The 14,317-nt window shown below is 42.3% G+C and overlaps 1 protein-coding gene across 11 annotated transcripts in view; it reads right to left on the bottom strand.

Moving 5' to 3' along the window:
- Positions 1-14,317, bottom strand: part of caska (calcium/calmodulin-dependent serine protein kinase a) — a 120,323-nt gene that overhangs the window by 64,903 nt on the left and 41,103 nt on the right. For all 11 annotated transcript variants that reach the window (XM_046405125.1, XM_046405122.1, XM_046405119.1 and 8 more), the window contains exon 2: positions 1,480-1,592. In XM_046405125.1, the coding sequence (XP_046261081.1) occupies positions 1,480-1,592 (113 nt within the window). The remainder of the gene's footprint in view (positions 1-1,479; positions 1,593-14,317) is intronic.

A 14,317-nucleotide genomic window follows, 5' to 3' on the forward strand; every position in this document is an offset into this window, starting at 1 on the left:
GCCTCTCTTAGAATATAATTGAACTAGATGGCACTTGCAGTGCTTTAAGTGTTAAAAATACATCTGAAACACTCCAAGACAATCAACAGACCTTGATGCAAGCATTTTCACGCCAGTAATTCCAGTTGAGAAGTTGACTCTTTTGGAGATGAGTTTAGCTGAGCTTCAAACAGTTTGTAGAACTTCCTATAGGCGGCCTCTAATTATGTAAATTATACTGCAAATTGAACAATTTCAAAGCTTACCACATACTCATATAAGTGCTAACAACTGGGGGAATACTGAAACCATGGAACATTCATTTGTAGTTAACTTTTTAAGGAGTAGCTCAACATTTTGGCAAATTTTTGTTGTCTTTCTGAAAGTAAGAGGAAGAAATTGAGATCAGTCTCATGTCTGTGAATTAAGAAAAATGTTGGATGCAAGAAGCCTATATTTAGCCTAGTTTAACTTGAGGTTGGGGAAATACATGGATTACATTACAATTACAGAGTAGGTAATGACTGGAATTACATGAACTGAACATAAGTCCTGATTATATCTGAAACTTGAAGCTTGTGGTCTTGGTGCATTTTGTTGCTCTCCTATGTTCCATTTCATCAAGCGATGAATGCTGGGGAAAATGCCTAAAGGCCTAGCGCACTGAAATTAGCTACGGATTATAATATTCATAATTGAAAAACTAAAAACTGAAACAAACAATTGATGTGTTTTGTTACCTTACAATGAGCCTTTCATATCTACAAAGTCAGTGGAGTCCACAGATTCCACGGCCATGTTTCTACAGTAGCCCTGAACAGGTTACTAGAGATTCTAGAGACAGCCTTTCATGTTTTCTTTGAGTGTGTGTGTGTATGTATGTGTATATAGCAGCCACCATATAGGGAAGTGTGAAATAATACCTGTAAATATTGTAGGTGTAATCATTGCTAAGTATATATTATAGCAAGATCTAACAAAGTCCTGAATTCTTCTAAATCTTTATTCAGTCATCTCAGTTCAACTCATACTTTCTGTCTTATCACCCTTCACCCCACCATCCCCATATCATTCATTCAGTCTCTCCATCCCACTCTCCATCCCATTCAGCCAGCTGGAGACATCTAATAAGATCTCTACCTGCTTCGTCTAGATTGAATTCAGCAGCCTCTCTCTGGATTAGCAAGACATCAGCACCTGAATAAATAAACTATGTGAAATGCAACGAAAAATAACCACAAAATTACTCTCAAGGTACCCTAACCATGATTTAATAATTGAGTTCTTCAGTATAACAACCCAAACAACAGCAGAGGACCATGACTGAACTGGGAAACTCCCAGTGTGATTGTGAAGAACTGAGGCCAGCGCCTGTAAGAGTGTTCACTCGACTCACTCGACAGTCGGAAAAGCCTAATCTTAAATTGAATTCCTAAGCAACAGCAAACAGCAAAGAGTGAGTAACAGATAGAGAGACAGGGAGAGATGGTGATCTCTTACCCTCTGTGCTGAGTCCAGGACTGGAGGTGAACTGGGCCACATCCACAATTTTGACAGCAAACTGCTGCCCCGTCTCTCTGTTGATGCATCTTCTCACTACGCTGAAGGGACCCCTTAACAACACAGAAAAAAATAAAGCATTTAACATATGGTTTGTCTGTTTGTCTTCTCACACCATGCCAAACCTGCCATAACTGACGCTGTGCCAAGAGCATGAAAAGATGTAAAAACAACACACAATATCACCTATAGAGTTACAATAGTGAACCTGTTAGCAAACAGTTGCTTATTCACACATCCAGTATTTACAGAGCAACATTATCATTTAGTGTTTCTGTCCTGTCTGTAGATGGCACTTCACTTGTGATACTCAAAATCAAAAAAAAGCATTTAAAAAAAGACATTTGAAAATATGATGTGGTTAATAATCCACAAAACTTGTTAGTAGTTTCAAGCAGAAACAATTTTCTTTCAACAAAGTACACCGCCCACTGCCTCCCATACCCTGGTAGGGTCTCCCAAGGCAAACTGATCCCAGGCAAAGGGCCAGACAGAGTGTGGTTCAGGAGGATCTCAATGAAAAAGAATAAAGGACCCTGGCAGTCCGATTCCTGGATGCTGAAACTGGCTGTTGAGGCATGGAATGTCACCTCTCTGGTGGGGAAGGAGCCTGAGCTTGTGTGTGAGGTTAAGAGATACCAACTAGATCTATTCGGGCTTACCTCTATGCACAGGCTGGGAACCAACCACCCTGAGAGGGATTGGACTCTCCTCTTTTCTGGAGTTGCTCCAAGTGAGAGGCAAAAAGTTTGTTTGTACTTATCTACTCAATGGCAGTTGAAAGTACCCACCTTTTTTGGAATCTTTGGGATGGGTGCTGGAATGTGCCCCTACTGGAGACTCCATCGCTCTTTACTTCAATGTTCATGTGGGCAATGACAGTGTGACCTGGAGGGGTGTGACTGGGAAGACCTGCCCGATCTGAACGTGAATGGTGTTCAGTTATTTGACTTCTGTGCAAGTCACAGTTTGTCCATAACTAACAGCACGTTTGAACATAAGGGTGTCCACAAGTGCGCTTGGCACCAGGACACTCTTGGTCACAGCCTGATAATTGATTTTGTGGTCGTATCAGCAGATCTGTGGCCGTATATTCAGCAGGTCTCTTTAAAGAGAGGAGTAGAGCTGTTAAAGGATCACCATCTGGTGGTGAGATGGATCAGAAAGGAAGGAGAGGATGCTAGATAGACCCGGAAGACCTAAACGAACAGAGAGGATTTGCTGGGGAAGTATGGCTGAAGAATATGTCAGGACAATCTTCAACTACCACCTAAGGCAGAGCTTCAACTGTTTCCAGAGGGGTTGGGGGGGAAAATGGAATCTGAGCGGGCCATGTTCCGCACTGCCACTGCCGAGGTAGGTCCCTGGTGCTGGACGTGATGGCAATCCACAAACTATGGGTGGACCCCATAGGTGAGGGGTACTGTCAATCTGAAAAATTGATGTGCAGCTCCCAGTCACTGAGACTGCTGCCCCTGCAACGTGGACTCAGATAAGCAGAAACAAACCAAACAAAACAAAACTAAATACACTATATCACAGTGAAAAGGCAAATGTGAATCTACCCATGGACAAGTGGCTTAATGGTGTCCTCAGGTAAGCTGTAATGTTAGCTAGCTTAGTTTGCTTAACTAGACAGTCTTCTCATCCAAGAGCAGATGTACGCTTTCTTCTGTGTGGTGACGCAGAAAGAACAGTTCCTACATGAAACTAATCAGAACGACGAGCAATAAAGATTTCCAGAACGAAACACTGCTGTTGAGTCCTTCAAATGTATTTTTTAGAGCTTTGAGCACCACAAGTGAAGCGCCATCTAGTTCCATTATATTCAAAAGAAGGCAGACATTGCTACAGCTGATATTTCCAAAACAATCTGAATCAATAAACAGTACACTACTACAGGGAGGAGGAAAAATGTACATTTTTGATTTGGGGGGGGCTGTCACTTTAAGTTGCAGGTTAAAGCCAACACAGTGAGCTGAAAGATGATAAAATGTTCCACAGAGCTGAGGAGAGCTGCACAGTAGGATCTGTCGAAATTTGTGTATTGTTATCATTGGATTCCACAATGATAACAGCCGATGTTAGAAATGTTGTAACAAAATGCATGTGAATTTGGTGCGCATCCATCAGCTGGATTGAGACAAAGTTACAATGTTAAAAAAAAAAATGTTAGAAAATATAACCAGAAAAAAATTTGTCTGTCTATACTTGAATGCTACTGGGAAAGTTTCAGTAACACTGTACGTGTAGCACCATAAAGACTCATGCAGGGAGGCCAGGGCTGCACTTTAGTTCTCTTTGCTGAGGTTGAAGAGTTCACAAATTGAATCGTCCCTCCTGTGGGGTGAGTGTATCACATCCTATTCAGTTAACAGGACAAACAGAGGTCTAAAACTCAGGGGCTGCAGGTTACAATTAACACGCCATCAGGTCAGCGTGACAGTTCAATACACATACGACCTGTGTACAACTGCACTCACAGCACTAGGGTAAGGGATTTGATCTGACCTGTACACACTGTAGAATAGTGACTGATGATACTGTACACGTGCAAGAAAGTAAATGTGTGTCTTTGTTGGGAAGATAAGGTTTAGCAGCAAGGAGGAGGGAGGGAAACTACTACAGACAGAGATACATGAAACAATGGATCTTGTATAAGAAAAGACACACAAGTTAACAATCTAGCAGAAGCAGTTACATATTCCCATCCATTTTCTATATTTGGCTTGAAAATGAATTTGGAAAATGAAAAACAGATTCTGGAAGTCCACTCACTTAGAGCCTAGTCCACAAATGAATATGTGTTCACTCCTATTCAAGTATTCAAATGCTGATGTTCAAGTTGCTGGGTGACTCACAGTTCACACTGCCTTTGTATGTAATAATGTTATACTGTGATGCTGTTAAAATGATACGCAGTGTTTATAAGCTACCATGACAAAGACAATATTTATCAAGGTGCACCTTGAAGTTTTGGGGAAGAAATCTCAGTCGGAACAGAAAATTCTTGATGCCTTTTCATGACTGAACAAAAAAGCTCTCTTCAAAGAAAAACACAGTTTTGTGCTGCTTTCTTTATATTTTCAGGACCCTTCTAAGTAAATTTAAAAAGTAAACTGCATACCTCCTTTGAGATCTGAGCAGGTTTAGTTATTAGGAGTTTATAGAGTAAACTATATAGTAGAACATAGAGTTTGTCTAATAGTTTACAACTAGATGGGCCAAAGTGATTTGTAATGATTGTTTTTCTATTTTAATTTATTTTTTGTCTTTAAAATATTTATGGTTTAGTTTGTGTTAAAAGGGGGGAAGAGGGGCAGAAAAGTGCTCTGTTTCAGTTAGTAGAGCTTAGTAGCAGCTGCAGAAAGAACAATCTTTACTGAGTCCACACGAGTCACTGCAGATGTGTTCCTGAACCTGCAAGTGACACTTCATCGCCTTCCCCTGCCTTGTGTGAGAGAGGGACTTACTATAGGGCCACACGTTTCTCAAGCTCACGAAGAGGCAACACACTGATTACAGGAGTGGCCAGAGGTCATACTGCTGGTATGATGGCCTTGCTGTGGCACCCGAGGAGTGACAGATAAAGAGGAATTGGCGGAATATTCCTTCTCACTGTCATGATTGTCCTACCACTGTTCCTGCTTGATGTCATGTCTCAGCCAAACCAAGATACGGGTCACAGCTACTCTAACAGCAGCCACACCAAAACATCTCAGAGCCAAACAAAGGTAGAACTGCTACCTGAGTTCACTGGCAATCCATCCCAGCCTGAGGAGAACTACTGGTACGCAGTAGTGCTAGCTACAAGCAGGAAAATGAAGTCAATGCTGCTATATTTGCACACAATTTCTCCGTGGGGTTGGTGCCTCGATACCTGTGACACCACGACCACTGAATGTCGCTGAAAGGTTGATCTCTAAACAACAGAACTGTGTAGGACATGACCGACTGCATCAAAATCCACAACATCAGCATCGTGAACTACAGAGGCCCCACTGCGCGATTCTGGCACATGACACAGGCGGCACAACAAGGAATCCACCAATCCATTACGATGACAAACCAAACATGCAAATCAGGTAGCATTTGCTTCAAAGACTTTTTCCTAGGGGTATACTGATTGTTGCACCTACAATCCAGACAATGTGAGCCATGTTGTTTCACACCTTTATGATTTGCTGCCCGAACAGAGAAGCCAGGGCTCAGACCCTGAAGGGTGGAGCCTGCGGTCTTGGTTGACTAGACGAAGGTGGAAAGCTGCATTGATGAAAATTTTGACACCTCTGTTAACTTTCTTGGTGGCGAATGCTTTCCTGATTCGTTGTGCTATTCCTTGCATTAAAGCTCTGATCACTTCACTGGGTAAACTGACAACTCACTGATTGTTTTGCACGCTTCAGTGATGATTTATTCCGTATTTTGTTTATTATGAAGGGGTTTTGTGACAGTTGAATAATGTTGATTTGTGAGCATGAAATGCTAAAAGAAGGGAGCGTAAGAGAAAAATCACATCAGTAGCATATTATGTAACATGTTTCTGCCCGTCCTGGGTGAGGGATCCCTCCTCTGTTGCTCACCCTGAGGTTTCTTCCATTTTTTCCTGTTAAAGGTTTTTCTGGGAGTTTTTCCTTAGTCGATGTGAGGGTCGAAGGGCAGAGGATGTTGCTGATGTTATGTTAAGCCCTTTGAGACAAACTGCTTGTAAAAATGGGCTATACAAATAAAGTTGTCTTGTCTTAATTTTACTCTGTCCTGTGCAAAACCTCATTTATGCCTGAGAGTAACAGTCTGTCAGAAATCACTTAACTCCAGCCATTTCATTTCATGCCTGTATTGTTCCACATAGACAATGAATAACTATGATGTGCAAAGTGGCACACAGAATGGCATACACAAACTGCATAAGAATACTTGCATATCCCTCATCATTGCTAATTTGCTCATCTCATGAGTGTGCTGTGTGTGTCCATTTAGAAATGTATTGACCTACAGAACAGGCAAGTGTTAAGGTGCTTCATTCAACAGGAAAATGCCAACGCAGTATTACTGTGGTACTGGATAATTTCCATTGTAAAAAAAAGAGCAGAGTCCCCAGCAGAGGTGTTAACCGGGGCAGACGATGTGTGTGGAAATGACAATCAATTAATCGCTCTACCCAAAATAAAATCAATGGCTTAGTATTTTGATAATTGTTTCATTTCATTTTGCAAGCAAAAAAGTCTAACATTTTCTAGTCTTAAATGTCAAAATTTGCTAATAGTAAATGCAGAGTCTCTGGGTTCTGGACTGTTTTTGGGCAAATGAAGCAATGTGAAGACATCACTTTGGGCTCTGGGAAACTGTGATGAGATTTTTTTGACATTCTGTATCAACAATTAATCGTGAAAATAGCCTGAAGACTTAAGCACACAATGGTTGGAGGATTTTTAAAACCCATTGAAGAGTGGGTTTAGCTCAGTAACAGATTCTATGTCCCTCTATAAAACAGCAGCAGGCTTGCTGCAGCCTGTCATTTGCTTCATCACATTCTACACCTCCCTTGCTCTAGCCTGTCGTATTTTAGCCTCCGATTTGGCCTTGTTCTCCTCGTTGTTGTTTGTGGCCTCTCTCGATATGTTCATTAGCTCCTTTTGGACAGCTAATGCCTCACCGTCATCCATATTTGATGTGAAATTTTTGCTCCTGATATGTAATGCTGATTAGTCCCAACATGTTTAAATGTTGATCCCCAGCTCTATACAGGAGAACAAAGATAAAAGTTTACATGTGCTGTTGGTCACATTGCTTACAATATTTATCAATACACCAAGTCTGAAGATAACCCACAATTTCACTGGGCCTGTAAAGTGGACTGGCTAAAAACAATAATGTCACCCTGCATTTCTGTGACATCTCATCCCTTTCACATCCATTTATGGCCTATGGGCAAACTGGGAAACACAGCATCTGTCTAGGTTCACTAGTGGAGCAGCTTTTAACTAGTGGAAAGACACAACCACCCTCCAACAAACATACAAACACCTCCACAGATCCAAACACTAACTGAAGCCTTCTGTGAATTAAGCACCCCCTAGCAAATTACACTCAGCACGAGCTCAGTGGTACTGTGAAAGTGTCTATTTCACAGCTAAACAAAAGACCAAGCCTGGCTGCAGCAGACAGCAGAAAGCAACTGGCTGAAGACTGAACACAAGCAGAACTGCTCCTGTGTGGACGCATATTCCTGTAGTTGTAGGAACAAAAATCTGTTTATACAGTCACAATGTGAGAAACCGCCTTATTCCTGCCTTACTTATGGGGACAAAGCGCAATTCTCCACAATGTAAATCATTAAATATTAGGGTGAAGACTTGCTTTAAGGTAAGGCTGAGGTTAGGGTTAGGTTGTAATGTTTATTTCTATGTTTAGGTGATGATAAGGCTCCAGGAAATGAGTCTATATATATAATATATAGACTATATAAAGTCCCCAAAAGTGATGGAAACAAGACTGTGTGTGTGTGTCTGAGGAAGTGACGTGAGAGTGTGTGTGTGTGTGTGTGTGTGTCTGACTGGATGACAAGTGTGAAGCAGGCCTTGTGCACAAACAGAGAATGGTTGAACAGATGGTGATCAAGCTAAAGCTGCTTAGCATCAGAAGGGTGAGACAGCACTGTGCCCAAACATGTAGGAGAAACAAGCACGTCACGCGCACACGCACACACATATAAACACAGATCAAACTTAGACTGAAATAAACACAAGGAGCAGTGTTGCTGAGGAAACTGCCACTTTGACCAGGAGGACTGGTTTCTATGTTTTCTGCATGTTTCCACCCACTCCAGCTTTCTCACTCACACAGACACAAGCACAGGCCACTGGGTCACCGCTTAAGTGAGCAGAAACATTGCTTGGTTTCCTTGGGTCACTATCAGAAGAGGCTTTTATTTTACCAGCTGCTTTACAAGGCAATTAACCGTGCACACACACACACACACACACAATGAGATGGTAAATTCCACATTAACTGGTCAAATCCATCTGTTGGTCCACCACTCATGATGACTGATTGATTCTTTAAGTAAATATTAGAGATGCACTGATAGATGGGCCAGGGACTGGAATTGGCTGGTTTTCAGCGCTGTCGGCCCAGACCAGAGACTGGCCAGTCACTCTTCGATTCCAAGCTGGTCCATTTTACGCATACGTATACGCAGATCGGCACAGGCAATAATGTCACAGACGCACGCTAAAATCTACTTCTTTTTTCACTGTGAGAGGTGAAAACACAAAGTTCGCAAAATGTTCAGGACAACAAACCTAATCAGACACTTAAAACACCATCACTTAGCTGAGCACGCCCAGTTTGAAGAAACTAGCAAAGGAAAAGCTGCTAAAGCTAAAGCTAGCCAGAGCTCAGTGCCAGACACAAGCCAGGAGCCTCTCCTATCTTTCCTTGGTATAAGCAGTGAAAAAAGCAGTACATACGTGAATAAGTAAGTTAAACATGTAAGGAGTGAGAGGAGAAGCAAGAGCAAGCGATAGAGCAGCATTTAGAAGAGTACACAGAGTTAGCCATAATTCTGAGTTCAGTTCAATTCAATTCAGTTTATTTATATAGCGCCAATTCACAACAAAAGTTATCTCATGACACTTTCCAATTAGAGAAAGTCTAGACCAAACTCTTTAATTAAATTGTAAATAGAGAGAGCCCAGCATTCCCCCTTGAGCAAGCACTTGGCGACAGTGGCGAGGAAAAACTGTCTTTTAGAAGGCAGAAACCTCGGAGCAGACCCCGGCTCAAGAAGGGCGGCCATCTGCCTTGACTGGTTGGGTTGAGAGAGAGAAAAAAATAGACAGACAAAGAGGAAGGGGGGGGGGCACACAAGCAGAGATGCATAGCAGCAGTATTAATACTAGAAATACTGGAACCGTCGATAATGAGTTGACTGTAAATGTCCAGTGCAAGTCACAGTCAGTGGGTAAATAACTGCTACGACTTCTCGAGTCCAAGCAGAGCTCCTGTGTGCTGTTTCACCTGTTTGTAAAGTGAAGGGGTTAGCCCCGAAGCAGAAGTTAGCTTCGGCCCAGGAGGAGTATCTCCCCTGCTTCCCGACCACAGTCCAGAAGTAAAGTAAAGGTTAACATGAGGCTTCAGAAAGCTGATAAATTACCTCATCCCTGGCGATTTTTTTAAACATACTGTAAAATGATAAAAGTAACTGACTTTTGTTTTGTTATAGAAATCTGTTGCATCTGCTTTTTTTCGGTTACGTAAAATATGTCACATAAAGTTTGGTTAATTGGTCAGTTATTTATTTACTTTACTTTATTTTGAGAGGATTGTAAAGTTTAATCATTTCTTTTATTATAAGTTGGAATCGGTGCACCTGTTGTAAATATACAAATACGGCCCCTCATTTAAAAAAATCTTTATTAGTTAAAGTGCATGCTACAATTTACAATGTTCTGCTGTAAGTGACTGCAAAGAAACAAAAGTAATAAAAACGACTGCTCTCTTCCATCATTTTCCAAAGCCTTTTGGACTGTGAAGAGCCAGAAGAAATTGGAGAAATCTTTTCTACTGAAAGATAACATCAGAGTACAAACAATGTATTTGTCAATTTCAGAAAGCCAGTATTTAGAGCCAAATGAAAAGTCTATCGGAAATTAAACTCAAACTTTGGGTTCAACCCAAACCCAAACTCTCATTAGTAATACAGTCACGCTCTCTGCTGCTGTGTTATCACCCTTCATGCTACAGTCCAGTCACTTCACCGCTGCCCCCCTCCACGGTGCAGCAAATGTCAGGCCTTGCTCAAGGCTGCAGTCTATATAAATATGAACTAGAGGCCTTCGAGAAGCAGGGAGACACAGAGGAAGGACAAAGGACAGGCAAGCCAGATGGGCAATGATGTGATAAAACAGAGCCTTCAAGATTCAAGAGTCTTTATTGTCATTATGCAAGCATAACAAAATTTTGTAAAGATTCTCGGCTCAAATGCACACATATAAATAGCAGCAAAAATTTAAAATGAACACTTAAGAAAAATATAAAAATATAAAACACAAGGTAGACAAAGTGCACTTAGTGCCAGTCTATGGTATGCTGTGAGTGTTTGTGTGTGAAGGTGTGTGCATGTGGCTGGGGGGGGGGTTGCATGTGTGAAGTCCTGTAGGGGGGTGGGATGTGAGTGTTTCACTGCAGGGGGGTTATTGCTTTTACAGCTCTGGGGAAGAAGCTGTCCCTGAGTCTGTTGGTGCTGGTTTTAATGTTCCTGTACCGCTTTCCTGATGGAAGCGGTACAAACAGTTTGTTGCCCGAGTGGGTGGGGTCTGTGGCAATGCGTCTGGCCTTTTTCTGGACTGTAAACTGAGTCCAGATCTGGTAGACTGCAGCCCACAATCCCCTGTGCTGTCCTCACCACCTGGGCTAAGTCCTTCCTGTCCTGTGCTGTGCAGCTGGTGTACCACACTGCCATGCTGAGACACAGGATGCTTTCAATTGTGGCTCTGTAAAAGTTCATCAAGCAGCTGAGAAGACAGTCTGTGTCAGCGTCCTGAGAAAGAAGAGCCGTTGTTGGGCCTTTTTCACCAGGTGTGAGGTGTTCACTGACCAGGAGAGGTCAGAGGAAATGTGGAACTTTCTGCTGTCCACACGCTCCATCGCCTCCCCAAGTATACAGACGGGAGCGTGTTCAGCCTTCCTGGACCTCCTGTAGTCCACTATGACCTCCTTGGTCTTGCTGATGTTCAGGATGAGGTTGTTCCTGGAACACCACTGTGTCAGGTTCTGGACCTCATATCCGTAGTGGGTCTCATCATTGTTAGATATGAGACCCACCACAGTGGTGTCGTCCGCGAACTTAACGACCATGTTTGTGGGGTGGATAGCAGAGCAGTCATGTGTGAAAAGCGTGAATAGGACAGGGCTGAGCACACAACTTTGCGGCGTGCCAGTGTTGAGGATCAGTGGGGCTGATGTAGACTCCCCTATCCTCACCACCTGGGGCCTGTTGGTGAGGAAATCCCTGATCCAGGAGCAGAGCGAAGCCGACAAACCCAGGTTGTGGAGCTTCAGGGCCAGCATATCCAGGGGGAACAGTGTTGAAGGCTGAGCTGAAGTCCACAAATAGCATCCTAACATAGGTGTCCGGATGCTGCATCCTAACACCGTACCCCCGGATATGCTGGCCCTGAAGCTCCACAACCTGGGTTTGTCAGCCTTGAATAAGCAGCTAACTTGAGGAAACAAAAAAGAAAAGGTAAAATCATGAAGGTATAAAAAAACTCAACAGAGACACAGAGAAGCATGAAAGGAGAGATAAAATTTAGTTTATTTAGAAAGACGAGCCAAACGAAACGACAGTAATTCCTGGTTGTGGGAGTTTCTCAAATCACATAATTATTTTCTACAACTCTCGACAGTGTATGTACAGAACTGAGTGACAATTCAGTGAACCCTTAGAGGCCGATGGATGCAAAGTGTGTCCGAATTCACACCCCTTCTTCTCTGTTGAATTACTCCGGAGCTGATCATCGACACACGATAGCACATACAATCGCGTGAAACTGCACAACCTGTGCTTTCAAATTATACCGTGCAAATGTCTGTGTTCAACTGTTTGAGAGAAAAAAAAAACGTATAAATTTAGCTCCAATTTCATCTTTGTTGCATACAGCTCTGTGTTCATCCGCCCACCCATTACTCTTGTTTGAATAACTTGTGAACGCACCGTTGCACAGATATGGCATGCATATCGGATTAAAAAAGCAGAAGTGGAGCTTTCCAATGATACCAAAAACAAGACAAGACAAGACAAAGCAAGACGGATCAAAAGCACAAAAGTGGTAGCCTCAGTTTATATTCAGAAAGAGTAAGAGGAGAGAGAAGTAACCACGGATACAGCTACACTGTACTCACTTCACCAATTTTCTATTCCATAACGTGTAAGATGATTTTTCATTTTTCAACAGGAATAAAACAATAGCATTTATTTCAGTTAAAAGAGAAAAAAAACATTTATTTCCATCATATATATACTGGTATATCACTGAGTATCCCACCATCGTGCTTCTTATATTGCCATATTCCAGAGAGACTCACAATATATAGGCTATATAGGAGAACAGCTAGAAGAGTGCACTGAGTAGAGGGCAGATCTCCACTGGGCATGTCTGAGGGCATGTGGGTGAGCAACGGGGTAATATGAAGGGAAGCCAAAATGTAGGTTCCAAAACACCAGCGACGTATATATGATGAATATTATTTTCAAAGCGAAAATGCCAACACAAGAATCCACAAACACTTAAGTGATTGCTAGAAGTGTAGTGCTTTTTGTTTAAGGATCAGAGCACACTTCATCTACACATGAGGCTGGTTAAGTTGTCTCAAAGAACATGTAACCACTGTTCCTAAGGCGGGCAATTTACATACATGTGGGGGCAAGTCCACTATAACTGACCACATGATCAAATGTTGGACTGACTTTATGAAAAGTTTCATCATTGTGACAACTGAGACTGGAACTAACTAACCAGTCTCAATCTTATGTCAATGATTAATCAATTAACTGTTTAATCTATACAATATCAAAGACTCATCACAATTTCCCAAAGTGAGGTCTTCAAATTGTTTCTTTAGTCCAGCCAAAGCATATAAAAAGCAGCAAGTCCATACAGCTAACAAGGCGGAATCTGCAAATATCTTACAGTGACTCAGCAAATATCTGACACTGACTCAGCTCATTAATCAATTATCCAAGTAGTTGGCAACATATTTGCTTAAGCTCAACTAATTAATTAACCGTTGCAGATGTACTGACAGTATTACACAACAGTCAGCCTAACATCTAGCTAAATAGTATTAGAGCACAAGTTTGCTTTGGTAGACACAAGCCAAAACATCATCCATCTTTGCCTTTCTTACCATCAGGTGTGCATAAGCTACAGGTTATGATCTTTTCACATGTGAAATTATCGGTTATTTTATCAGTATTGGTATTGTGTCCCTCCAATTAAAAATAACTCAATGAAAATTGCAACCATTTAACTGTATTTGTTTTAAGATTGCAGAGAAATTATCCATCCATCCATCCATTTTCTATAGCGCTTATCCGTCAGGGTCGCGGGGGAGCTGGAGCCTATCCCAGCTGACTACGGGCGAGAGGCGGGGTTCACCCTGGACTGGTCGCCAGTCAGTCGCAGGGCCAACACACAAAGACAAACAACCACACACTCTCACACTCACACCTAGGGGCAATTTAGAGTAGCTAATTAACCTAATGTACATGTTTTTGGTATTGTGGGAGGAAGCCGGAGTACCCGGAGAAAACCCACGCAGGCACAGGGAGAACATGCAAACTCCACATAGAAGGGCCCAGACCGGGATTCGACCTGGGACCCTCTTGCTATGAGGCGACAGTGCTAACCACTGCACCACCGTGCCGCCCCAGAGAAATTATATCACTGCAAAATTAAGGGGAACAGTAATTTAGTTTAGTTAAGTTTCATGGCTTTGGTTTACCACAACACAACTTAATAATAAGCTCACATTGTAACACTGACACCAGGATAGTACTTTAATAATTATCACACTATACATTTGGGGGGCAGCCGTGGCCTAGAGGTTGGAGAAGCGGCTTGTGATGGGAGGGTCACCGGTTCGATTCCCCCACCGGATGGGCAGGAAAAATTTGGGTGTGGTGGAGTGATTAATGCGAAAATATGCTCCCCCCCCTCCATTAGCTGGCTGATGTGCCCTTGAGCAAGGCACTTAACCCCCCAATATTCTC

Source organism: Scatophagus argus, chromosome 11 (genome assembly GCF_020382885.2).
Source record: "Scatophagus argus isolate fScaArg1 chromosome 11, fScaArg1.pri, whole genome shotgun sequence".
In the NCBI taxonomy this organism is placed as follows: domain Eukaryota; kingdom Metazoa; phylum Chordata; class Actinopteri; family Scatophagidae; genus Scatophagus; species Scatophagus argus.